The 25,181-nt window shown below is 51.5% G+C and overlaps 1 protein-coding gene across 2 annotated transcripts; it reads left to right on the top strand.

The window, feature by feature from the left end:
* The first annotated feature begins 325 nt into the window (after positions 1–325).
* Positions 326–14,051, top strand: Cd40 (CD40 molecule). 2 transcript variants are annotated; one of them, XM_057781232.1, is made up of 9 exons: positions 326–440; positions 5,335–5,413; positions 5,703–5,828; positions 6,082–6,228; positions 6,638–6,731; positions 9,988–10,049; positions 12,466–12,555; positions 12,676–12,707; positions 13,534–14,051. In XM_057781232.1, exons 1-9 carry the CDS (start codon positions 390–392, stop codon positions 13,699–13,701), a joined length of 849 nt encoding a protein of 282 aa, XP_057637215.1. In that variant the 5' UTR covers positions 326–389; the 3' UTR covers positions 13,702–14,051. The 2 variants fall into 2 exon arrangements, with proteins under 2 accessions (XP_057637215.1, XP_057637214.1); XM_057781231.1 differs by having other exon boundaries at positions 13,510–14,051.
* Positions 14,052–25,181: the final 11,130 nt, after the last annotated feature.

The following is a 25,181-nucleotide window of genomic DNA, read 5'->3' as shown; positions in this document are numbered from 1 at the left end:
CCCGGAGGTATTGGGGGAACTGTGGGTAACCCGTGGCGCTCCCCACCTCTGGCCCCTATAGGAATCCTTCTCCCCTGTGTTCCTTGCAAGCAGCAGGGTTCCTAGCTCTCCTATAGGTGGCTCTTGGGGTCCCGGGTTGTGGAGAAAGGGGTACCCTTGGGACCACGCTTCCTCCTGCTGCTTAGGTGCTGTTGCGTCCCTTAAACTCCCGGGGGAATCAGACTCTTGGGAAGGTCCGGGGGAAATCCCTGTTCTGCGACTAGCCAGAGGCCCTCCGCGATTGGTGCACGAAGACCCCGCCCCCTTCCTGGGCGGAGCCCCTGGCCGAGACTTCGGAGTTACTAGGAGGAACCACCCTAAGCTCTGTGATCTGGCCGCTCGAACCCGCTATGGTGTCTTTGCCTTGGCAGTGCGTGCTTTGGGGCTGCTTGTTGACAGCGGTGAGTGGCTTCTGTCCCGACCCCAAGGGATTTGAGAGTGGGCGATGGACTTGGGGAAGAAGATCTTCCTAGCTGGTTTGGGGGGAAAGGCGGGGAGGGGCGAGTAGTCAAGATCTCTGGTCTTGACTGTAAAATAAGGTGGGCTGCCCCTTTCCCCTCCCAGAAGGTTGGGGTTCTGTTCCGCATAGTCCACAGGGGGAGCTTAGGGAGGGCATGCTTACACAGCGGTGCCTGGACAACTTTATCCAATCCAAGTCTGGGCTCAGGAGCTGGCCACAGAGACTGGAAAGGGTTTGGAGTGCACAGGAAGATAGCCTGGCTAGGGGAAGGGGCGGGTCTGGCTTGTTTCCTGTCAAAAGTGACCCTTTGTGGACAGATGCCTGCCACAGTGGTTATCTTCTCCCAGCTAGTTGAACCCTTTTACTTCCAGGGCATCTTGCGGGAACAAGACCCTGGGTATTTTCTTGGTAAGAGGCGATTTAACAACCACCATGTCCTACCATAGCCAAGCTAATCCAGGAGGAATCCCCAAATTGGTGCCATTGCCTCTTGAACTTAAGATGGCATAGGAGATACCCAGAACAGGGGAATAGCAGTGGAACCCAAGACAGGATGAAGAGACCAGCCTCGGTTTCTCCGGGCACCAGAATGGCTCAGACCCAGTCAAGCACATCGCCGGGATTTTCAGAAGCCAGAGCTTGATTCACTTTTGGTTTAAATGTATATCTGCAGTTCCTCATTCTGGAGACTGGGAATCCCCTGACCACCTGAGTCTCAGCCCCGCCCCTCTGGCTGGGCTCCCCATGTTTTCAAGCACCGGTAGAGTCTTTTTGGTTGGAGACAGGGACTTAGGTGTTTCAGCTGACTTCGAAGTGCCCACGTGGGCAGGTGTCATGTTACAGGCCTGGCTTTCTGCAACTGGAACCCTTAGTGCCCTAAGCACATACTATCAATCATGAGTTGAGAGAGAATCTCAGTTAACAGGTTGGCTTCAAACTTGCTGTGTGGTTGAGGATAACTTTTAATTTCTTTCTTTTTTCCCCTGCATTGTGTGTGTATGTGGTTTGTATGTATGTATACAATTCCCAGATATGTGTGTGTTCTTGCACGTGAGGCATGAAGCTGATATCATGAGTCATTCTCGGACACCTTACTCATTGAGGCAGGGTCTCAATCAAATCCAGAGCTCCCCACATGACAAGTCTCACCAGCCAGCTTGCTTTGGGAATCCCCCATCTTTGCTTTGTGAGGCTGGAATGACAGGGCAGCCACTACAAATGCCTGGCATTTCCATGTGTTTCTGGAGATCTGAACAATGGTCCACACACTTATGTTGCAAGTACTTTAATCGCTGAGCCATCTCTCCTGCCCATGCATCGCCACGGTCAGTTTTATGTGGTTCTTAGAATGAAACCTAGGGCTTCATGCATACTAGGGCAGACATTGTAGGAACTGAGCTACGTACGTCCCCAGCAGAGGGCTGTAGATTCTGACAAGTGGCCTGGGCAAGGATAACTGTTGGGGTCAGCAGCAGAAGAAGAGAGGAAATGAAGAAGCTTCCTTATAAGCTTTTATTGCACGCTAAGCCACTGGTTCTCAACCTGTGGGTCTCGACCCTTTTGGGGGGATCAAACAGCCCTTTCACAGGGGTTGCCTAAGACCATTGGAAAACAGATATTTACACTATATAACAGTAGTGTAATTCATAACAGTAGCAAAATTATACTTATGAAGTAGCAACGAAAATAACTTTATGGTTAAGGGCCACCACAGCATGAGGAACTGTATTAGCGGGTCGCTGCGTCAGGATGGTGGGAACCAATGGCTGCTAGGGAGACCGGATGCAGGAGGAGGGTAGAGTGGGTGAGAAGAGGATGAGGGTCTTTTGGGAGGAATGGAGAAGAAACCAAGATGTGATGAAGGGTATCCTGGACCACCCAAGGCAAAAATCTGCCCTTGTGAGCCACAATCTGGGCTCCAGGTAGGAGCCGGGCCCTGGCAGAAATAGCAAGTGCTATTTAGCGAGGTCTTTCTATGCACGGGGCTGGGAGAGAAGATTGCATATGGCCTCTGTTTGACTTCTCCCTACTCCTGTTACCCAGATGACCAAAATGAGGCTCGGGAAGGGGAAGAGGTTCGTCCAAAGTCTCTCGACATGGATACGAATCCATATCTGCCTGACTTTTGACCTTGACACTCACAGGGCGAGGGGCCCCAAGCTGTGGCCCTGAGAACTTTGGGGGAGACTAGAAACTGGGGTTGGCGCGTCAGAGGAAAGTTGTCTCTTTCACTTGCTCGAAAGCGCCATCAAGGACTTTCTCTTCTCTGGAAGTAGGGTGGGAATTCTGCTGAGGTGCTGCCTGGGGATGCAATGTGGCTGGAGGGGCTTTCAACTGCATTTCATTACGCGATTTGCTCAGATACCCAGGTTGAATGAGAGCCACCCATCAGCTGACTCCTGGACAGTCAGTCAGTTGCCAGGGTGCAGGGCACCCAGACAGACGCTCATCTGTGTGTGCCGATTAAAGCTATTTTGTGACCACGGTGGACTGCCGGGCCATCACATTCTCCACCCAACCTCCAGGGCAGGGGATGTGATTCCATTTTAAAGATGATGAAACAGGGCTAGAGAGATAGCTTAGCAGGTCAGAGCACATGCTGCCAAGTTCAGTTCTTAGCACCCGCCCTGGGCTGGCACATGAATAAAATAATAAAAACCAATCTTTAATGATGAGAAAACACAGCCTCAGACAAGCAGGACACTTGGTTTATGTTGCAGAATGATTCCTCTCATCCTCAAAGGTGGGTGCCCTGCAACCCTGTCCATGGTTGTTTGTAAAGTGTAGCCTGACTTTAAGGAATGCACATGAGGGCTGGAGGGCTGGCTCAGCAGTTAGGAGCATGTGCGGCCCTGGTGGAGGGCTGGGGTTAGGTTTCCAGCTCCCACACTGGAAACTGCAACTCTGGCTCCAAGGAGTTTCGGATTCGCTCTACTGAACACTGAGGGTACCTGCCCGCACACATGCACAGAATCAGATATAGACATACATATCTACCTATAATCAAAATAAAACAAACCTTTTGGTTAGAGAGATGGTTAGAGCACTTGTTGCTCCTGCACAGGACCCAGGTTCAGTTCTCCAGCACCTATAGGGTGGCTCACAACCGTTCTTGGCACCAGTTCCAGGGGATCCAGTGTCCTCTTCTGGTCTCTAAGGGCACCAGGCACACACCAGTGCAGGCTAAACACTCATACACATAAAATAAATAAATCTAAAAAAAATTTAAAATCTTAAAAAAAAAAAACCAAAAAAACTCACATAAGTTCCCAAGTACCAGTCCAGGGAGAAAGCTCAGTGGCTGAAGCAGTTGCCATGGCAACCCGCCGACCTGAGTTCATCCCTGGAACCCATGTGAGGTGTGTGCGGGAGAAGCCTGCAGTCCTAATGCTCCTACAGCGAAGCAGCAGAGTCCCCTGAAGTTCCCAGGCCAGCTAGCTGGGCATATGCCGCTGAGAACAGCAAAGAGACCCTGTTTTAAACAGGTGGAAGGTGAGGATTGACACCAACATTGTACCCTGACCTCCACACACTTGCGTCAAGTCACAAACAGGGCACCGTGTGTGCACACACCGAAACACAGCCTCACTGTACAGTTCTTTTAAAAACTCTCACACTTTGAAAAAATTAATTTTAATTACACATATGTATGTATGTATGTATGTATGTATGTATGTATGTATGTATGTATGCATGTGTCCTTGAGTACCACAGGGTATGTGTGAAGGTCAGAGGACAACTTATAGGAGCCAGTCTTTCCTACTATGTGGTTTTTAGGGATTGAACTCAGGTCATAAGTACCCTTCCTTCCTTCCTTCCTTCCTTCCTTCCTTCCTTCCTTCCTTCCTTCCTTCCTTCCCTCCTTCCCTCCTTCCCTCCTTCCCTCCTTTCTTTTCTGTTTTGTTTTTTGTTTGTTTTTGAGACAGGGTTTCTCTGTGTATCCTTGACTGTGCTTTGTAGACTAGGCTGGCCTTAAACTCACAGAGATCCGCCCGCCTCTGCCTGAGTTTAACGCCTGCACCGACACACCTGGCTAGTTAATGCCTTTGCTAATCCTCCTTTTAAAACTAGAATCAAGACAGGCCCAGAGAGAGGGCTCTAGGCGAGTACAGCTAGGAGCTGAGGTTTACTAATCTTGTTGAGAGTCTGTGGCGTGTATTTTTAGGGTTTCTTTTAATTTATAGGAAGTGATACTGGCTGTTCTCTCAAGGCAACAGTAGATTTACAGTTAAAGAGAAGTTTAAATTAGCAAGACGTGGTTCATAGCATGGGTGGTACCCAGTCACCCCAGAAACGGTGAGATTGAAACAGTCAGTGGAGAGGGGACATGCTGAGAGCTTTGAATTCTGTCCCTGTGGGACCCTAAAATCTAGCCTGACTTTAAGGAGCACACATGCAGGCTGGAGGGATGGCTCAGCAGTTAAGAGCGTGTGTGGTCCTTGCAGAGAGTCTGTGGCGTGTATTTTTAGGGTTTCTTTTAATTTATAGGAAGTGATACTGGCTGTTCTCTCAAGGCAACAGTAGATTTACAGTTAAAGAGAAGTTTAAATTAGCACCCACGCTGGGCAGTTCACAGCCCCCTGCAAGTCTAACTCCAGAGAGTATCTGATTCGCTCTTCTGACCTCTGAGGGTACCTGCCTGCACAGTGTACAGGGTCTCAGCCCCGTTGCTGCTCAGTGTTGCCCTTCGTAGACTGATTCCTATCCTTCTGACCTCAGATGGTGTGGAGCTTTCTTTTCTACTTTGAATTTCCACATCTACTGCAGTCTGTGCCTTGGCTAACTTTCAGCATGCCTGTCAAAGATCCCTTCCAGTTACACACTTCTGTTTTCAGGTCCATCTAGGACAGTGTGCTGCATGTGGTGACAAACAGTACCTCTTCAATGGCCAGTGCTGTGACTTGTGCCCGCCAGGTGAGATGACAGCCTCTCCAGCCCCATCCTGAGACCCTTCCCTCTCAGTTTGCTGGCAGATGCTGATACCATGTATGACCTGTGAACTCAAGCCTAAAAACGACTCGTGCCCTCTGCCCCTTCCTTGATGCCAGAATGCCCCAGGCTGCACTGGGTCTTCCATTTTCCCTACTCATGTAGGGTCTGAGATGCCCATTCCCAAGCTCCCTTCCCCCTGGTTAGTGACAGGGTCTGATTCACAGGACTGGCCTGAGCTGCCTCATTTCCTCCCACCCCCCTTTTTTTTCAGGAAAGAGACTGGAGGAACACTGCTCAGCTCTCGTCAAGACCCAGTGCCTCTCATGTGGCTCAGGCGAATTCATGGACAAGTGGAACAAAGAGACACGGTGTTACCAGCATACACACTGTGAACCTAGTGCGTGGGGCTGCTTGGGGAGGTGCACTTGAGAACTGGCTTAATATTCCTAACAGTGGCATCCCTATGACTTCAGTAGCCTGGGTCTGTGCCCACCGGTGGAAGTCTGGGTTGAGTTTGGGCTGTTGAATAAGTTAGGTGATCACAGTCCGTGGTAGAAAGAGGGTGTAAGAAAACAGGAGATGTTGTGAGAAGTGGGGTTCTTGGTGCTGTCAGGGCGGGGTTCCCATTCTTCCTTCTCATCTCTGCTCAGATGATGGGCTCCAGGTTGAGAAGGAGGGCACCTCAGATACAGACACCATTTGTGCCTGTAAGGAAGGTCAACACTGCACCAGCAAGGAGTGCGTGAGATGTGTGTCGCACACATCCTGTGGCCCCGGCTTTGGAGTTAAGCAGATGGGTAAGTGGCCTGCCTAGGGAAACAGCTCTGTGGGTGGGAGGGAAGAACTGGGGGCTCAGCAGTCAGCCTTTGGTCCTCAGAGACTGAGGGGGTAGAGACTCCCCACCCCACCCCACCCCCTACTGGCATCTTCCCTCTCATTAACAGGAAATGGGATCTTTTGTGTTCTGGTCTTGGCTATGGGCAACTTCCTGGGGAAGGGGGAGGAGACCCCTGCTGGATTGCAGCCTTGCAGGGGGAGGAGACCCCTGCTGGATTGCAGCCTTGGGGGGGGGGTGCCACCACTGCCATGGGGCAAGGAGCTGAAGGCAGGTGTTCTTTCCTGGCCTGCCTGTCTGCTGGCTCCCTTGGGACTCAGATCCTGTGGACCCATTGAGATTATTGATCCATCCTCCCCACATGCTCCCAGCCACAGGGACAGCTGACACTGTGTGTGAACTCTGCCCAGCTGGCTTCTTCTCCAGTGTGTCATCAACTTCTGAAAAGTGTCATCCTTGGACAAGGTATAAGAGTTGCCTCTCCTTAACCAAAAGTAGTGTGGGTCCGCCTGCCCTTCAGTCCCCTCCCCCATGGCCACACTCACTTGTGAAAGTGACCTCGTGGCTGGTCTAAGGGATACTTCCTGCATTTTTCTTTTCCTTGCCTGCTCTGATTGGTTAATAGAATCTCTTGAGTTCTCTAACTTCTTGAAGTCTCTCCTTTTGAGGCACCATGACATCCCCTTCTCTCCTCTTCTGTTCCTTGCCAGTTCTTCCGATTTCGTGGTGTGTGTGCATGTCTGTGTGTGCATGCATGTATGTGTATACGCTCCTGTGTGTGCATATATATGTATGCATATTTACGTGTGCACATGTGTGTGTGCACATGTGTGCACGTGTGTGATACTTATCAACCTGGGGTATTGTTCCTCAGGCATTGTTCACCTTTTTCTTTTCTTTTCTTTTTTTTTTTTTTTTTCGAGACAGGGTTTCTCTGTGGTTTTGGAGGCTGTCCTGGAACTAGCTCTTGTAGACCAGGCTGGTCTCGAACTCACAGAGATCCGCCTGCCTCTGCCTCCCAAGTGCTGGGATTAAAGGCGTGCGCCACCACCGCCCGGGGCCACCTTTTTCTTTTGTTTTGAGACAGTCTCTCACTGGCCTGGAACTTGCCAAGTAGACTAGGCTGCCTGACCAGAGTCCCAGGGACCCTCTGTCTTCTCCCCAGCACTGGGATTACAACCACATGCCACCAAGTCTGGAATTTTTTTTTTTAAATGTGGGCTCTCAGGATCAAACTCTTGTTCACAGGGCAAGTACTTTCCTCACTGAGTCATCTATCTCCCCAGCCCTTCTTGAGTCTTCATTGCTTCTCTGTTGCTTTGTCTGGGTTCTCTTCTCCCCAGTCACTTTTCCCGGCTCTCCTGTGCTTCTCTTAGCTACATCAGTGGTTCCATCTCCCCCTGGATCTGTCGTTTGAGCCCCAGATGATCAAGTCCCATTCCTGAATGTGATGCTTCACCAACACCTCTGACTCTGTATATCCAGAGTGGGCCCCTAGCTAAGCCCCAAGTGAGAGGCAGATTCTGGCCACCCTTGCTTCCCCTCCACTTCAGTCAGGTTCATATGTCTGGTATGGGCATCTTGGGAGTCCACCTCCTTTTCCTCTAGTGCGGTCAACTTGGGCCTCATCACTGTGGTGTGGTGATGGCGTCATCCCCTCACAGGCTCCCTGCCTCTGGTGCCCCCTTGGTTGATTCTGCATCATATTGTCATTGTGAGCGTCTGTAGCCCCTTTGGATCAGTGTGCTTCATGATTTAAAGAACTCCATGGCTCCCCGCTGCCTCTGGGAGGAAGCCTTGACACTTTGGTGTCGGACTGGGGTCTAGGTGCGGTCCCCTAAGTCTTCCTTCACACCTTGCACCCTGCATTCGCACCCCTGAGCACAGTTTATTCTTTTGCTTCAAAGTCTCCTGCCTGGTAAAACCTTTAACTACATGCCCCATTATCTTTTTAACCGGGCAGACGCCTCCTGCAGGCTGTTCCCTCAGTCCACTAGTAAACAAGGAAGCACCGGACACATTTGCTCCCCCGTGACCTCTTATGCAAGTTGTGGTTGGCCGTCTATACTTAGTTTACAGATCCCCAAGGCTAACAAACTTTTTCTTTTTCTTTTCTTTTCTTTTTTGAGACAGGGTTTCTCTGTGTAATAGCTCTGGCTGTCCTGGAACTTGCTTCGTAGACCAGGCTGACCTCAAACTCACAGAGATCTGCCTGCCTCTGCCTCCCGAGTGCTGGGATTAAAGGCGTGCGCCACCACCGCCCAGCCCCTAACAACTTCATAAATAGAGAGTTGTAGCCCCCCTCCGGCCCCGCTCTGTCTCTCCTGCATTTGGAATGGTGCCATCTGCAAGCAGGCACTTATCAGCGTCCACTGGTGGGTATTGGCTGATCATAGGTTCCTGTATCAGAGTCCCATGTGCCCCCACCACACTGCCCCACTTAGCTGGTGTGTGTTGTTTCAACTTTGTACCTTTTGGGGCCCTTCTGATCTTCCTCTGGGGATCCCCTAATCTGCCTCAGCATGTGTGGGACCCTCAGCTTCCTATCTGGAGCTGGAATGCCCCTCCTCTCTGGAGGCTTCAGATGAAGGCGCTGAGTGTTTTTCTCACACAGCTAAAGCACGCGCTTTCTCTGAAGTTCCCCTTCCACTGCTCTGGCTTTTCCTTTGCCAAGTCCCTTTCTGCCCACTTCTCCCAGGAATACCCATCCCATATCTCACATCTCCATTCCTGTTCCACTCCTGGCTGGCCGGTCTCCTGCAAGCCTCCTCTATGGCCTGGGGGCAGTTCCTCTGCAAAGTCTCCTCCACGAGTGGCCTGGGGGCAGTTTCTCTGCAACACCTCCTTCATGCCTGGTCTGGGGGCAGTTTCTCTGCAACACCTCCTTCATGCCTGGTCTGGGGGCAGTTTTTCTGCAACACCTTCGTGCCTGGTCTGAGAGCAGTTCTTTATAGTTAGGTCATCTGCCTGGGGGCCAAGGACATTCTTGAGCTGCCTGGAACTGTCCTGCCTGGAGCACGCCATCACAGTGCCCCCCACTTGACTCCCTCCTGACACACTAGTCCTGCCGAGCCGGCTCTAACTTTCACTTTCTTCAGTGCCTTCATAGTGAAATCTTCCCCGAAGGCACTTAAACCAGAGCTTCTGAACAGGGACCAGTTTTGTTCTCTGTGGGTCATTGGCTGTATCTGGTCCATCTTTCAGATGCCATCATTGGTTAGGGGGCTGTTCCTGGCATTTAGCTAGTGGAGACAGAGGCACTTTTAAATATTCTAGAAAGCTTGGAACATTTTCCAGTGCAAAACACCTTCAGGTGCCGAGATTGAGAAGCCCCACTGTAGGCCAATCATCTCCTCCCATTCCTGCCTTGAGGGTCCTGCCTTGGAACAAGGCCCTCTCAGTTTTAGCCCTTACCACAAAGCTTGACCCTCATCATCCACACTCTTGGTTATCCCTCCTTCGATGTGGGCAGTAACCTTCCCTTCCACTTGTGTGTTCCCATCCTTCCCTTAAGGACCAACTCAGGATGCTGTAGCGTAAGTCACATGCTCAGTGAACGTGGCCGACTCCCCTGGACTTGGAAGTCCTATAGTTGGAGAGCGCTGTTCTCTCTCTGTCTCACACTGTCTCTCTGTGTCTCTCCTTCCCACTCTCTCCCACCCTCCCTCCCTGCCTGCGTGTGTGCATGCACATACATGTGTACATTTGTGTCTTTGTGCAGCTGTGAGGCCGAAAAGATGACGGTTATACAGGAAGGGACGAATCAGACTGATGTTGTCTGTGGTGAGTCCAGGGGAGACTGGGAAGGGCGGACTGAAGGGGGAGATCATAGGAACACTGGGGTAGGCGTGAGAATGAGAGGCAGTTTGGAGAATAGTACTTCAGCTTCGGTCTTGGGAGCTGGATGAGGCGTCACATTCCCTGTGTGAGCCTCAGTGTCTTCTGCTGTGAAATGGGTTGACAGCAGCCCCTCCCTTACTCACGTGGTGTGAGTGCCTGGTGTGGAATTTTGCCACTTGGAAACAGTGAGCGCTGTTCTGCTGCCATGCACTTGTTGCCTGTTAGACTCGGTTTGGGTGCTAGGCTGAGACGCTCCATCTGGATCACAAATGCAGACAACAGAAACGAGGCTGTCACTGCGTCAGTGAGGAAAGAGAGGGGCAAGAGCGTCAGGGCTGGTGAGCGGGCCTGTCAACACAGTGCCTCAGGAAAGTGAGACAAGAACTTTGCCAGTTCAAGTCTAGCCTGGGCAGCTTGGGACGGCACTGTCTCGACATAGAAAGTGGAAAGAGCGCTACTGAGATGGCTCAGGAAGCTAAGTTCCTGCTGTGCAATCCTGACAACCCAGGTTCCCACACTAGTCTAGCATGGGGTTAGACCCCCCGCGCTAGTCTAGCCTGTGCGTAATCCTGGGTTAGACCTCCACACTAGTCTAGCATGTGTGAGGTCCTGGGTTAGACCCCCACACTAGTCTAGCATGTGTGAGATCCTAAATTAGATCCCCAGTGCCAAAAAGAAAAGGAAAATAAAAATACAGTCCCTTTGCTTTTTCTCAAGATTGACTTTGTTCTCCTGGAAAGGAGTGAGAAAAGCACTTGAGCTCACATGTAACATGTAACATGTAACAAACTATTGTAAAAAGACAGCAAGCAAGAGAGAAAAACCACTTTGATATACTAGAAAAAACAAAAACAAATGTAAAAACAGGAAACCTATGATGAACAAAAGAGCAGATTTTAAAATCAAGTAGGAGCTGCCTTAACATGACCCTGCCTACATTATCCTAATTTTGGCCCTGGTTCCAATACAAGTTGTTTATTATTATTATTATTATTATTATTATTATTATTATTGGCTTTTCGAGACAGGGTTTCTCTGTGTAACAGCTCTCCTGGACTAGCTTTGTAGACCAGGTTGGTCTCAAACTCACAGAGATCTGCCTGCCTCTGCCTCCCAAGTGCTGGGATTAAAGGCGTGTGCCGCCACCACCACCCAGCTCCAATATGAGTTTATTTAAAAGCCAGGTAGCCACCTATGAGCCAATGTTTGTTCTACTGGTGTTTGCCTCCCTACATAACAGGTGGGTGTGGTGATACAGGCCTGAAGTCCCAGCACTCAGAGGCATGATGAATGAATGAGAACACCAAGTTTAAGGCCGGCCTGAGCCATTTAGTGAGACCCTGTCTCAAAGAGGACCTAACCTTGATGATTAAATTTTTTTTTTTCTTTTTTTTTTTTTTTTGGTTTTTCGAGACAGGGTTTCTCTGTGGTTTTGGAGCCTATCCTGGAACTAGCTCTTGTAGACCAGGCTGGTCTCGAACTCACAGAGATCCGCCTGCCTCTGCCTCCCGAGTGCTGGGATTAAAGGCGTGCGCCACCACCGCCCGGCTGATGATTAAATTTTTTTTGTGTCTCCCTAATTTTTGTGGGGGAAGTGGTTGCCACCCCTTGCCTCTGAGGCCACCTGCCTTTGGGTCTTTTTATTTGTTGCTTTGAATTTGTTGCAATGTAGACACAAGAGATACAGTACCTCTCTCCTGCACACTTCCCTAGTAGATGTTAACAATGTAGACGCTAGAGTTGAACAGCCGCAGCATAGGGAACAGAGCAAGGGGTGTGAGAAACAGGCAGGCAGTTGGGCTTTCCCTTCCGAACGCAGCTGGTACCAGGTAGGAAGTTGGCTCACTGGGGCCTGGTCCTCCCACCTGGAATCTCCCAAGCTCAAGAGTGATGACTTAGAAGTAAGTATGTTTATTGTGCAAGCATGAGCTCTGACCCCAGTGCTATGGAGGGGACGGGACTGAGAAGGAGAATTACTTCTCAGTAACAAAAGTAACTTGTTGGTTGCCAGACTAGCTCCAGGCTCAGTGAGAGACTCTGTCTCAGTAGCAGAAGGTGACATGTGACAGACCAGGACACCTGCATCCTCCTCTGGCCTCTAAATGTGTTCACAGATGCACACACCTGCACATATCTCAGACCCACATACATTATCCCCCCCTAAAATATGAATCTCTCAATTCATAAACATCGACAAGTACCGCAAAGCATTTGAAAAGGTCCCCTAATGGCAACATCATCCACAACGCGAGTGCGGGAAAGCTCTGACTTCAGGAGGTCCGGACGCTAGAGGATGTGGCTTCTTTGGACGAGGAGTGGGCGCACTGGCCAGTGGCACCACTCAGGTCTTTCTCTCCAGGTTTGCAGCCCCGGATGCGAGCCCTTCTGGTCATTCCCATCGTGATGGCCATCCTCATCACCATCTTCGTCGTGATGTCTTTCTGTATCAGTGAGTGCCCAGGTGGGGAAAGAGAGGGAGGGAGAGAGGGAGGACTCAGCCCTGCAGAACCAGCCAGTGCTTGATGCCAACCTGCCCTCCCAATGCCCCACCTATTCTTTTTCTTTCTAGAAAAGAGAGTCAAGGAACCAGAGGATGATAAGGTAAGCTATCCTGGAGGGAGAGAAGCTGGAAGAGATAGTGGACCGGTAGGGAAGCTCACGTTGCAGGGAGACAGGCTACTGCTTAGTGGGCAAAGTGCTTGCTACACAAGGACAGGAACCTGAAGTTGGACCCAGTACCCGTGAAAACAGCCTTTGAGGCCAGTGCTGGCAGGGGAAGTGGGCATGCAGAGCCTGCTAGCCAGTCAGTCTAGCTGACATGAGGCGCTCCGGGTTTCGAAAGAAACCCTAACTCAGCAAATAAGATTGAGCGTGACATCCATTAGTGCATACATGGGTGTGTGCACATACACCCAACACCACACTCCACATGTGCGTGTACACCCCTCCATATTCCTCCCCCTCCACACACAGAGGAAAACGGGCTCAGGGTCTGTCCCTGGGGCCAGTAAGGTGACAGTCAGTTACTCTTACCCCTTTCTAACCCTGACTCACGGCCTTCATTTCTTCCTCCAACCCAGTCACTTCCCTACTGGGAGGAACTGGGCACCACTGGAAAGCCCATGCTTTTTTTCCTCATTGAACATAGGGGAGTCCCGCCTTAAGGGGCCAGTAGGTGGAACCAAAGGGGCAGCTTCTTCCACTGACTGGCTCTGACTCTGGAAGTTTCCTGCCAAATTTCATGTGTCCAGCAGGGGGCAGGAGGTATCCAAGAAATCAGCTTTGATACTCCCCCCCCCACACACACACAAGGGGAAGGGACTTGGAGGAGGATTCCCCTCCTCAGGGGCAGGATGGCTCTGTGGCTAGGGATGATCTTGGATTGCACACTCTGGCTCCCCAGGCCTTATCCCCTGATCTTGGACAGCAAGGACCTGTGGAGATGGACTATTATCCTGGCCACAACACTGCTGCTCCAGTGCAGGAGACATTGCATGGATGTCAGCCTGTCGCACAGGAGGATGGCAAGGAGAGCCGCATCTCAGTGCAGGAGAGACAGCTGACAGGCAGCGTGGACTTGAAGCACCTGGTCTGAGATTCTGGAGCTGGGGCACAAGGACAAGGGCCCGACTCCAACAACTGCTGACGTTTGAGATTTGAGAGGGGCAAAGACGCAGCCCAGGGCACTTAACTGTCAAGCCTGCCCCACTGCCATCCTATCCCTCAACTTGCTTCTGAAGATGGAGGAAAAGCGTAGGCACCAGGGGTCCACAGGCCAGCAGATGACAACGATATCCACAGACAATTGCAGCAGTGCAGGATCCAGAAATGTACTCTGCAGACTTTCTCTGTAAGGAGTCAGTGGACACCAGAGTCTATGGCTCTGTGGCTTGTGTTGTTAGAAGGCACCTGATTGCCCACCAGCAGGGGACTGGCTAAATAAATCTGTAATGTATTTATACAACAGGATCTCAGAAGTACTAGCAGGTGGGACAAAAAAAAAAAAAAAGGTAATGGAATAATGGATAGAAAAACGGCTTTTTAAAACACATACCCAGGCAGGTAAGACGGCTTTTGTTGGTAAAGGCGCTTGCCAACAAAGCCTGATTACCTGATTTTGTTCCCTGGGGACTACATGGTAAAAGGAGCTAACCAAATCCAGAGGGTTGACATTTGACCTCCACAGGCATTCTGTGGTACCTGTTCATGCATTCATGCATGTGCAAACCCTAAGAGTATGTGCCTGTAATCCCAGCACTATGGGGGAGGAGGAGGCTGGAGGGCCAGGAGTTCAAGGTCAGTCTTGAATACAGAGTGAATTCAAGGCCAGCCTGTGCTACAGGATTTGACAGTGTCTCAAAAAACAAACACTAGCTGGGTGGTGGCCCAAGCCTTTAATCCCAGCACTAGGAACTCAGAGGCAGGTGGATCTCTGAGTTCAAGGCCAGCCTGGCCTATAGAGTGAGTTCCAGGCTACACAGAGAAACCCTGTCTTGAAAAATTAAAAACAACAAGAACAACAACAACAACAAAAAAAAAAACCAAAATCCAAACACTAAAGAACAACAATTTCCCGCAACAACCAAAACAAAGCTCACAGACCCTCAATATCCTCAAACAGTATTTATAGGACAGTATGTAAGCAGGGCTGCACCGTGTGCTCGAATACAGTCTGTATAGATATGGAAGGCAAGCTCCGATACTGTGAATGAGACACGCCGCATGTGTGGGTAAAACAGAGATGCCAAATGAAGCTCTGGAAACCCAAACTGCGAGAGCGGGTCTAGAGAGACGGCTCAGTGGTTAAGAGCAACGGCTCCTGCAGAGGGTCTTGGTCTGGTTTCCAGCACCCACATAGAGGCTTACAGCCATACAATTTCAGGGGATCTGATATCTTCTGACATCTATGGGCACTGAATATATGTGATGCACAATACATACCACACAGGCGAAACACTTGTATGCATAATACAAATGAACTCATTTTTTAAAAGAGTGATGAGGTCTGTGGGCAGGTTTGTGTGTGTGTTGGGTTTTCTATGGCTTCATTATTTCCAAGAGGACAGTAGATTCATATAGTGCTTATGTAATTAAAAAAATCATCAGACATGTACAAAAGAGACTAAGGGTAGACATGATGGGCGATGAGATATTTAATTTGCTATTAGGCTGGAAGAATTAGGGTATTTTCTGAGCTCAAAAGTGTCCCTACACTGCTGTGCCTCCAGGGAATTTTGCCTGTGTGCTCCCATGCAGCGGTGAGTTTGCAAGGCTTGCCTGTGTGCTTCCATGCAGCAGTGAGTGAGTTTGCAAGGCTTCAGGTTCACAGACGCAGCCTTCCAGGGCAGGCAGGGTCTCTGTGCCTCCCCATTTTACAGGGATGAGAATGTGTACAGAGAGGGGGAGTGACCTGCCAATGGTAGCACAGTGGTATGCAGTGGCTCATGAACTCAGATTCTTGGTTCCAAGCTGCTCCCAGATCTGTCTCTCTGCTTTCCAGAACCTAGCCTTCGTGGACAACAACTTCCAGGGGGGATCCTGGGTCCCCCGCTGCCTTCTGACCTCCCCGAAGCTTCCCGGTCAGATGGTGCCCTCTCCTGCCCCATGGCAGCATCTCAGGATAAAAATAGACTCTCCTGTTCTCTTTTCCTGCTGTGCCAACTGAGGGGGAGCCTAGCCAGGAGGAGCAGCAGATGGAGTAAGAGCAGAGGGGAGGGGAGGAAGACTGGAGGACAAGGAGGGGAAGGAGGAACCATACCAAGGAAGTACCTCAGAGAGACTCCTGCACAGACTCCTACTGAATTTTAACTCAAGGGTCTTAGGCAGTTGGGGATCCCCCGGAGGTCCCACTGCTTGGAGGGTGTGGATGGCAATGACTGGGCCTGGTGGAGGCCAGGGATAGGGGGCGGGGATGCTGCTGAAAGCCAAGAGAAGGACACCTGGCTTTGGCAGTCTTCCCAGACGAGCTTCCAGGGCCATTTGGAGGCACCAGGTGGAAGCTCCAGTTTAGAAAGCAGAAATGTGGCAGAGGCAGGGAGGAAACTTTGGGACCTAATCCTCTTTCCCTGCCTAGAGCCCCAATGTTAGTGGCACTGACTTCCGTGGTGGTGGTGGTGGCGGCGGTGTGTGTTGGAGAGAGGCAAAAGACCACCTGCCACTTAGTCTCTGAGTAACCTTGGTGAGTCACTGCCACCCCTTCGGTTCCCAGTTTCTTCACCTGGTGGAGGGCAGCTGTCATATCCTCCTGGCAGCTGCCATCGGTGATGGTTGCTCTCCTCTAGGTTAGAGGTTCTTGCAGTTAGAGGAACACAGTGACCAACTGTGAGCTTTGCAAAGCGACAGATTGCTGGGCCCTGCCTCCCATGTTTCTGGTTCAGATCTGGGATCGAGATCAAGAATTTGAATTACTAGCAAGTTCCCCCAGGTGGTCCTGAAGCTGCAGGATCAGAGAACATACTTTGAGAACAGCTGCCCTTGGTGCTCACACTGCTGACTAGGCAGTGGGTTTCCTGTTGGCTTTGGGATCGATGCCTGGGGCTTCCCCTGTCCTGAACACTTGCCTGCTGTGGCTGCGGGCCAGGCTGGGGACAGCTGGGAGAGTTAGTGTCTGGGAGAACATACTCTCAATCCGACTGAGCTGAGACAGGGTCCTATGCCCACGCTGGCCTGAAACTCACCATATAGCAGAGGATGGCCTTGGACTTCTGATCCTCTGGTGCTCAGATTATATGCATATGCCACCACATCCAATTTAATGCACTCCTAGGGACCGGACCCGGAGCTTCATGTGTGTCAGGAAAGTGCTATGTCGGTAAGCTGCATCGCAGCCCGAGGGTGTCTACACTGCTTTCTGGACTTCCTAGAGTGACGGGTCCCACATGCTCACGACGAGCACATACGCCCCGCTGTTCTCTGTTGCTTTCTAGGTTCAGTTCCCTCTGCTGCTCCCTGGATCAACATCCTGACAGGCTGCTTGCATCCCTTCCTGTCTCTGCTTCTGGAAGGTTCCTCTGAAAGTCTGCAGAGCCAAGCATAGGAATGTAACTTTTGTATCTCTTAGCATCCTTTCTAGAGGGAGGGGGTGAGCAAGCTCTGGTTCTAGCACAGCTTGACCACGAGCTGTCTGCAATACCGGGAAGTCCTCTGCTGTGTGGACATCTGTCACACATCCCTGATGAAGGGCGGTTCCTTAAGGGTCCCGCTCAGCCTGTATATTGTAGGGAGAATCAGCTCTTACCTGGGTAGGTGCTGCTCCTCTGGTGGCAAATGGAGGGGTGGCTGTGAGGCTGGCAGTGACCAGCAGGTGGCGGCAAGGTAACATCCTAAAGTTCTTGGTTTCTGCTTGGCAGCCCTGGGTGATGCCAGCTCTGCCTTGAACTGGCTCTGCACTGGACCCATGCTTTGGAGATGAGGCCTGCCCCCCTGCCTCAATCTGCTGTTTCAGTCTGACCACTGGGAGTTGTGGTCTCTTACTGAACCCATTTCACAGATGGGGCTTGAAGGTCAAACAACTTGTTAGAGCTGAGATCTGGGGGGTCTAAGTTCACTCCCATCAGGACTGTGCCTGGGGCAGATGGAAGTTTGAGCTGGAGGTGGCACTGGAGACTAGAAAGGATGAGGCTACTTGGGTCAGGATCCCTCCTCTGGCTCTTCCTAGTGCATCCCAGGAGGAATGAGAGTTGTGTGTTGTTGCCCAACACGCAAATGCAGCTAATTCCATAATTAAGAAGGTCTTGGTAACTGCCTAAGAAATCATGACGCAGAGGGTTTGGGATGGAAGGACTGGGAATCTCACTGTGTACAGCTGTGTGTGTGTGTGTGTATGCGCGCGCGCGCACGCGCATATAAAGTCCTGATCGGAACCTGAGCCAGGTCAAGTCAAATGCTCTGAGCATGTGGTCTCCATCCTCTGCTATCCAGGAGGTTGGGTGGAGCCCTAGGGACTTAGGCAGTACCCATGCATGGTGACCTGGGCCCAAGGCACTGAAACCCGAGACTTAGGTACTGCTTTTGGGCAGCCTGACTAGGCACAATGAACCCCAAGGTGGGCATCCTGCAGGCATGCGCATGCAGATACCTGCTTGCAGTTGCAGGACTTGCAGTGGGTTCCTTAGGCAGCAGGAGTTATTAAAGGCTGTGCCCCGGAGGATCGTTCCCCCTGGAGTCATTCGGGCATAGAAAATTACAAACCCATCTGCAGGGGTGGGGAGATACAGTTTAATTTAAAACAAGGGGGTGGGGGATCATGCTGCATTTTGGGGTGGGGCAGCATCTCCTGGAAGGGGCCTTCCCTGAGACTAGCAGTGTGGTAAAATAGGGGTTTTAGAAAGATCAACCAATAGATTTTGCCCGAGGGGCAGTGGGCTGGGGACCCTCCTTTTTTTCTGTGATCTCCTCTCTCTCATCAGGCATCCTCTCTCTCTCTCTCTCTCTCTCTCTCTCTCTCTCTCTCTCTCTCTCTCCCTCCCTCCCTCCCTCCCTCCTTCCCTCCCTCCCTCCCTCTCTGCAGACTGGTGTGCCCCGCTGGGCCTTGGCACTCAGCCAGCCCCCTGCCTCCTCCTCACCCCAGGCCTCCCTCCCACTCCCTCCAGGGACTGTCTGGTCCTCTGCTCTATCCTTCCCACTTCCTGCCCACCTCCTTCATCTCCCGCTCCTCTGCCTCACCCAGGTTCTCTTTCGAACAAGTGTTGTTGTTTTGACTAATTATAAAAGTCATATTCCTGCATCACACCCCCATCCAAGCAATAAACAGGACCAGGAAAGCAAGGCCACCTGTAAGCCTCCCACCATCCTGCCAATCATAAGGTATGGTCCTTTCAGAATTGCTTTTTGTGCCAGAAATAGTTTTTAAACTTGAGATATTATTATATGCACTGTTTTGTAAGCAGCTTTCTTTGCTTGGTGGGACACACCAGACGTCGCTCCATGCCAGTGAATATATAGATCGACAGCGTGGTTTTAATCGCTACAGATTCCACTTGCATGGCAGGCTCCTGACTCATTAGGGAACCCCATGTTGCTGGGCACATGGGGGTTGCAAGGCACGCTTTCTTCCTCTCCTGGTTCTCCCTCTGGATCCCCCTGGGTGCATTCTCTCTCTCTCTCTCTCTCTCTCTCTCTCTCTCTCTCTTTCTTCTTCCATTTTCTTTCCATCCATCCCTTCTACTCTCCTGCCTTCATCTCTGACATCTCTGGCCCCGGCTGTTTCCTTCAAGTCCTCTGCACCCCGCTGAGGGGCTGGGGGGTTGGCTGTGTTTAACACCCGCTCCCCTGTGTCAGACGTGTGCCGTCTCATTAGCTAGCCTGTCCCCCCAAGTGAGGCAGGCAGGAGCCACTGTAGCAGCAAGAGGCCTAATTGAATGTAACTAATTATTCACTCCCTTAAATGGGCCTGGGAGGGACGGAATTACTCATTCTGAACTGGGGAGACAGGGAACTGGCCGGCTGGCAAACAAATCCCAGGGCCTGCAGAGAGGGCCCTTCTTGGAATACTAATTAGGGCAGGAGCGATGAAGGAAGGGCAGGCAGAGAAGCCTCTTCTGGGGCTCTCTCACGGAGGATTTTGGGTCTGGAAGGGAAGGGATTCCAGGAAGAAGGACCCCAGGAAAAGGTTAATGGGGGCCTAGGCTGGGCACAGGCAAAAGCTGATGTTTGAAGTGTGTGGAACTGGGAGGGAGTGTGTGAGCTTGAGGTGTTGCCGGTACATGAGGGGACCCAGCTGCAGCTGACTCCGAGGAGGATGCTTATCCAGTCCTGGTTATTGCTAAGTTAAACTGAGGTCAGAAGTCTGCTGTCCTGGAGAGCGCCATTATCTAGAGGAAGTAAGACCCTGGCTCGTTTCACTAGGACCCAGCTGGGGCTCAGTTCTGGCTAGCTGCAGCTTCTAGTCCTAGAATGATCTAGTCTCTCTGGGTGAAGACTTGATCACCCCATTGGGATCTCTGCTCCAATGTCACGAAGTCTCATGTGACACATTCCAAATGACCTCGGGCTCTGGCCTGACTTGGGACCGTGAAGAACAGCCTCACAAGGTGGAAGGGGCTCATTTTGCCTGGGAGGTGGAGCTTCAAACCAGAAGGGCACTGGGGACTGCACAGATGCGGAAGATGAATCAGGCTTGGAGGGTCACCGGAGAGGCAGAGGGTGGGGGAGTGCGGGGTGAGATAGGGTCAGTGATGGTGACCCTAGAAACCAGTTCTGCTCCAGGGACGTCTCCCACATTACCTCATTCAGTCTCACCAGCCATCCTTTGGCTGTGTGTGGTCATCCTGGCAGGAGGGTAAGGTCAGTTCAGAGAGGTTGAACAAGTGACCCCAGGCCACACAGAAGAGCGTGTAATATACCATCATGAGCTTTAGTGGGGGCCGGGTCTCTCTATTCTGATGCCGCCACACTTTTGTGACTGAACCTGACATCTCTCCTCTAGCAGGTGTTACTGTGAACATGTTCCTGTTCTGTGTGTGCATGCTTGTTAGATGGCCTCCTGTGTGCCTGCATGTGCGCGTGCGCATGGGTTTGCGTGTGCGTGTTTCCTCCTGAAAGGGGCTGGCTGTCCACAAACTCCCGTTCCAGTGCAATGTGGTGTCTCCTGCTGACCATCTAGAGAAGGGAAGAGCTGTCCTGTCCCTCAGCCAGCGCCAGTGCCCACTCAGCTGGTGGCTCCCTCTCCTTGTGGCTGGGGTCTAGGGAGGGGCAGGGAGGTATGTCCTGCCAGCCCAGTGACAAAAAGCCTGGGTTAGTTAGTAACGGAGGTGTTCCCTGCCTTCTGAGCTTTAGGGCGGGGGAGCCTGTCCTTTCCTGGCTTTTCAGTTGCTCCTGCCCCTGCCGGTGGCAGAGAGAGAGAGAGGGACGGTAGCCTCTCACTCCATCATCCCCACGTCAAGTGTGGGGTGTCATGGGAGCTTCATAGAGGGGCAGCAGATTTATGAGTCCGATGTTGATTCCGTCACCTTGCTAGCCAATCCATCTTTCTGGAGCCAGGGATAAAATGAAATTATCGTGAAATAAATCCATGCAGATGATGGAGGGACAGGCAGGCGGGGCAACAGAGGAAGCTAGGCTCTAGGTGGGAAGCCATACCTGCCGCTCCACTGGAGTCCAGAGAAGGCACTTGGCTATAATCTTCCCCCAGAGGTTTGGGCTTGGGGCAGATCCGTGCCTGGGCCTTCAGTTCTCCCTGGGGCCTTGGAGTCAATAGGGCTGTCATCTTAAGGGCTCAACATAGGACCCTTGTGCTGTGGTGGAGTCCTGTGTAGCCTAGGTATCCTGGCAGAGCTCTTGGGCCCGGGGAAGGGATGTTAGGAAGGAGACAGAGTCGGGACCAGGCTCCTGAGTGATGTTCACTTGTGACTGCCCCCTGAAATCATGGCCATCAGTTAATCAGTGTTCAATGGCCTCCAGGGGAGTGGGGGTAGGATGGTGAAGTGTGGTCCTTGGGGATTCCCAGATGGGCTTAGTGTTAATTCTGGGAATGAGGAAGCGCCAGGGACAGAAACACATGCGGGTGTGTGGCCTCAGAGGGGCAGGTGTAAAACAACCACGCACCAGTCTTGGGGGAGGGTAAAGGTTGTGTAAAGGTTGAAGCCCTGCACCTCCTCCTGTTGGTCCCTGTAGATGGGCTTTCAGCTACTGAATCTGAGATAGGTCCAGGGCCAAGGCTCTCAGTACATCTGCCAAAACCAGAACACCAAGCCTGTCTGCTTGACCTTCTAACCACCAGTTCCTAGGGGATCCTTTCTGTCAGGGCACTAAGTCATGAATAATGAATCATTCACCTTCCCAAGCAAGGCCAATGCTAGCTGTAGAGAAGGGGCGAGGTGTCCCAGGTTCTGCGGAATCACTTGGTGGGAACCTCCCCCTCCCCAGTTGCTGGCTCAGGACCCTTGCATCCCTCCTGTCTCTGCAGGGAAGTCACTGTGGCTTTGGGCACAGGTCATCATCACCCACTGCTGTTGAATGCTGGATGAGGAGGTATCTGAGTGCAGTCCCCAGCTCACTTGGGTGGGGGTGGGAGCCAGACATGGAAGCTCTGGAAATGAGATTTTCTGTGTTATCTGTTCTCATCCAGGCTCAGGGCCTTGGGCATCAAGCAGCTCGTCCAAGAAGCTGAGATGAGGGAGAGGCAGGGGATAAGAGCCTTGGCTATGGTTTAGCAAGTGCTGGAGTGTGTGTGCATCTGTGTGCATGTGTACTTGTATTTATGTGCATGTATGTATGTATGTATATTTTTGTGTGTCTGTATGTGCGCATGTGTATATGTTTGTATATGTATGTATGTGTGTGTGCTTATGTGTGTATGCTTTTTCTGAGTATGTGTGTATGTTTGTATGTGTCTATGTATTCATGTCTCTGTGTGTGCATGTCCCAGGGTGGTGTGTGAAATCTTGTTCCCAGGAATGTGTGTTCCCCCTGGAGCATGCGTAGACGTTCTCAGCTTGCTGCTTCTGTGTACTATATCTCTGTAGTGAGTGTATGCTGTTGGGATTGCCTGAGTGTGTGTGTTTCTTGAGCAGGCATGTGTACATGTGTGCCTCCACCCTCTCCTGATGCTTTTGTATGCTTAAGCCCTCTCACCTAGAGGCCCATGGCACAGACACAGCTGGTGGGTGGTCGGTCAGGTTCCTAGTCCCAGGGGAGAGCTGGGTGGGTCTGGGCATCTTCCAGAGAAACCAGCCCTGCAGGGAACAAAGGGGTAATCAGCAGAGAGGCCACAAGAGCTTCTGATTGAGGAAGGAATTAGCTGGAAGCCTCATGGGGCCCTGTAGGGGGCCAGGGTCGCATGTGGGCCCTGGCATCCTGATTAGGAGGCATCAGGTGTGGAGGGGCTTACCTGCACCTCAGGGGTGCAGCAGCCCAGAGCTCAGGAGGCAGAGGGGCAGTCAAAGGAGAGGGAAAGAGGTAGCAGGGCACAGAGTGAACATCTACCCGTTCTAAGTGGGGACTCCCCCACTTGTGGCACAGTCCTCCCCACACCTTGGGGAGGCTGGTACTGTCATGGGCCAGGCTCCCAATGCGGAGTCAAAAGACAGACAACAGCGTCCTAACGGCCACACAGCTGCAGACCGCAGTCTGCTGATTTCAGCTTTCCTCTTGACCCTGCCACCCCTGGGCCTTGTTCAGCATCACCAGTGAGGAGAAATCAGAGGATTTGGGTAGAATAGAAGGGCTGCCTGGACCCACCCAGGGAATGCAGCAGAGTGATGGGTGGTCGTTGGCAATAAGCAAGCAGCAACTCACTGAACAAGGGTTTTGTTGGTGGGTAGAGGATGGAGTCCATTCCCTCTGTCCTTGGCAAGAGTCAGAACCCCAAGTTTGAATCTTAGCTCTACCACTGACTCCTGTGTGACTTTAAGCCACTTGCTAGGCTTCTCTGTGCTTGCATGGTGATGAACAGCCACCATAGAGTAAGCTCTTCCTTAGGTTGAGCTTTCTCTGTTAAGGAAGCAATGGGGAGGGGTCTTGGAGGGTGAGAGAAGAGATGCTGGAGAGAAAGTAATTGTCTCTCTGGCTGAGTCTGGAAGAGTGCTGTGGAACTTCAGGGGAACCCCCTGCCAGAGGTCCAGACTCCCTCTTTCTTTTTTCTTTTTAGATTTATTTATTTTATTTTTATGCAGATGGATGGATGTTTTGCTAGTATGTATGTATGTACACCATATGCATGCATTGCCCATGGAAATCTGTCTTTCCCCACCCCCCTTTTTTTCTAAACAGGGTTTCTCTGTGTAACAGCTCTCTGTCTGTGCTGGAACTCGCTTTGTAGACCAGGCTGGCCTTGAACTCACAGAGATCCGCCTGCCTCTGCCTCCCCAGTGCTGGGATTAAAGGCGTGCGCCACCAGAGAGGCAAAGTCCCTCTCTTACCACACATCACGCTCCCCTCCCCTCTCCATCTCCTGCCGCTCTCCTGTAGCCTTTAGTGCATCCCCTTTGCCTGTGTGCCAGAGAAGTCCCTGGAGGCCAGAGCAGGTCCAGGCGGCATATCTGAGCTCCCTGGGGACTTGGCTATTTTCACTCAGTGCTCAGAGGATAGTGCAGGCAGAGCTGGCCTGTCTTTCACATTTCGGAAGAAGTGGGTCAGGTCAGGCTCAGGGTCACCAGCAAAATAACCGTGGACTCAAGAACAGATTTGTTTCAAAACTCAGTTTTTCTGGTTGTTTCCTCCTGCCCTCTGTACCTCCATGTCACAGGCGGAGGTGCCTCTGCTCTCTTGCTTCAAGACTTCTCACAGGGGAGTCCAGTTGGAAGTGCACTTGCACTTCCCAGAGCATCTCTGTGGACCCAGCCTCCCAGAGCCCTTTCCTGTTTGAGACAGGGTCTGGCTGCCTCCCAGTCCGGCTCCTGAGACCTGGGATTGCTGGTTGGTGCCTTCACACCTGACTCCAGCAGTGGCTTCTTCCTCCTCATTCTCATTCTTTCGTTTCTTTGTTTTCTGTTTTTTGGAGTTAGGGTTTCTCTGTGTAGCCCTGGCTGTCCTGGAACTCACTCCATAGACCAGGCTGGCCTTGAACTCACAGAGATCCACCTGCCTCTGCCTCCCGAGTGCTGGGTTAAAGGCAAGCACCACTGCTGCCTAGTGGCTGGCTGGCTGGCTGGCTATCTATCTATCTATCTATCTATCTATCTATCTATCTATCTATCTAATCTATCTATCATCTATCTATCTATCTCCACGTGTGTGCATGCGACCTTGTGAAGTCTGCTTACTTTTTTCACCCCTGTGTGCACTCAGGCACCTTTACACCAACCCTCTAGCAGTCTTCTTGATCCCTTTATGTAGGTGTCCATCTTGGAACTAAATGTCCTAATGTGTGCCTTGTGCTACCCTGCTTCTGCTCCATCTTTGATGATGCCCACTTCTTCCTGTCTGGTCTCCCCATCCAACCTTTTCAGCTGCTTGTCCAGCTTTTCTGAAAGCCCCTTTGACACGGAGCCTTCTCACCGTTTCTTCATATTGCTCTGAGCCAGCAATGTGAAGGGCTCCTGGCTCCTCCTCACTTGGCCTCACCGTGGCCAGAGGGGCTTTTAAAGGCCGTAATAAGATTATGTCTCCCTACAGTTTAATACCCTCAAAGGGCCT

Source organism: Chionomys nivalis, chromosome 9 (genome assembly GCF_950005125.1).
Source record: "Chionomys nivalis chromosome 9, mChiNiv1.1, whole genome shotgun sequence".
Lineage (NCBI taxonomy): Eukaryota > Metazoa > Chordata > Mammalia > Rodentia > Cricetidae > Chionomys > Chionomys nivalis.
This window is presented reverse-complemented; position numbering and strand designations above follow the sequence as displayed.

Excerpts from the sequence above, each read along its gene's own strand:
- Cd40 (XM_057781231.1), top strand. The coding sequence starts at position 390 with ATGGTGTCTTTGCCTTGGCAGTGCGTGCTTTGGGGCTGCTTGTTGACA. Across the intron at positions 6,732-9,987 it reads AAGTGTCATCCTTGGACAAG|CTGTGAGGCCGAAAAGATGA; the intron begins GTATAAGAGTTG and ends GTCTTTGTGCAG. Across the intron at positions 12,708-13,509 it reads AGGAACCAGAGGATGATAAG|GCCTTATCCCCTGATCTTGG; the intron begins GTAAGCTATCCT and ends CTGGCTCCCCAG.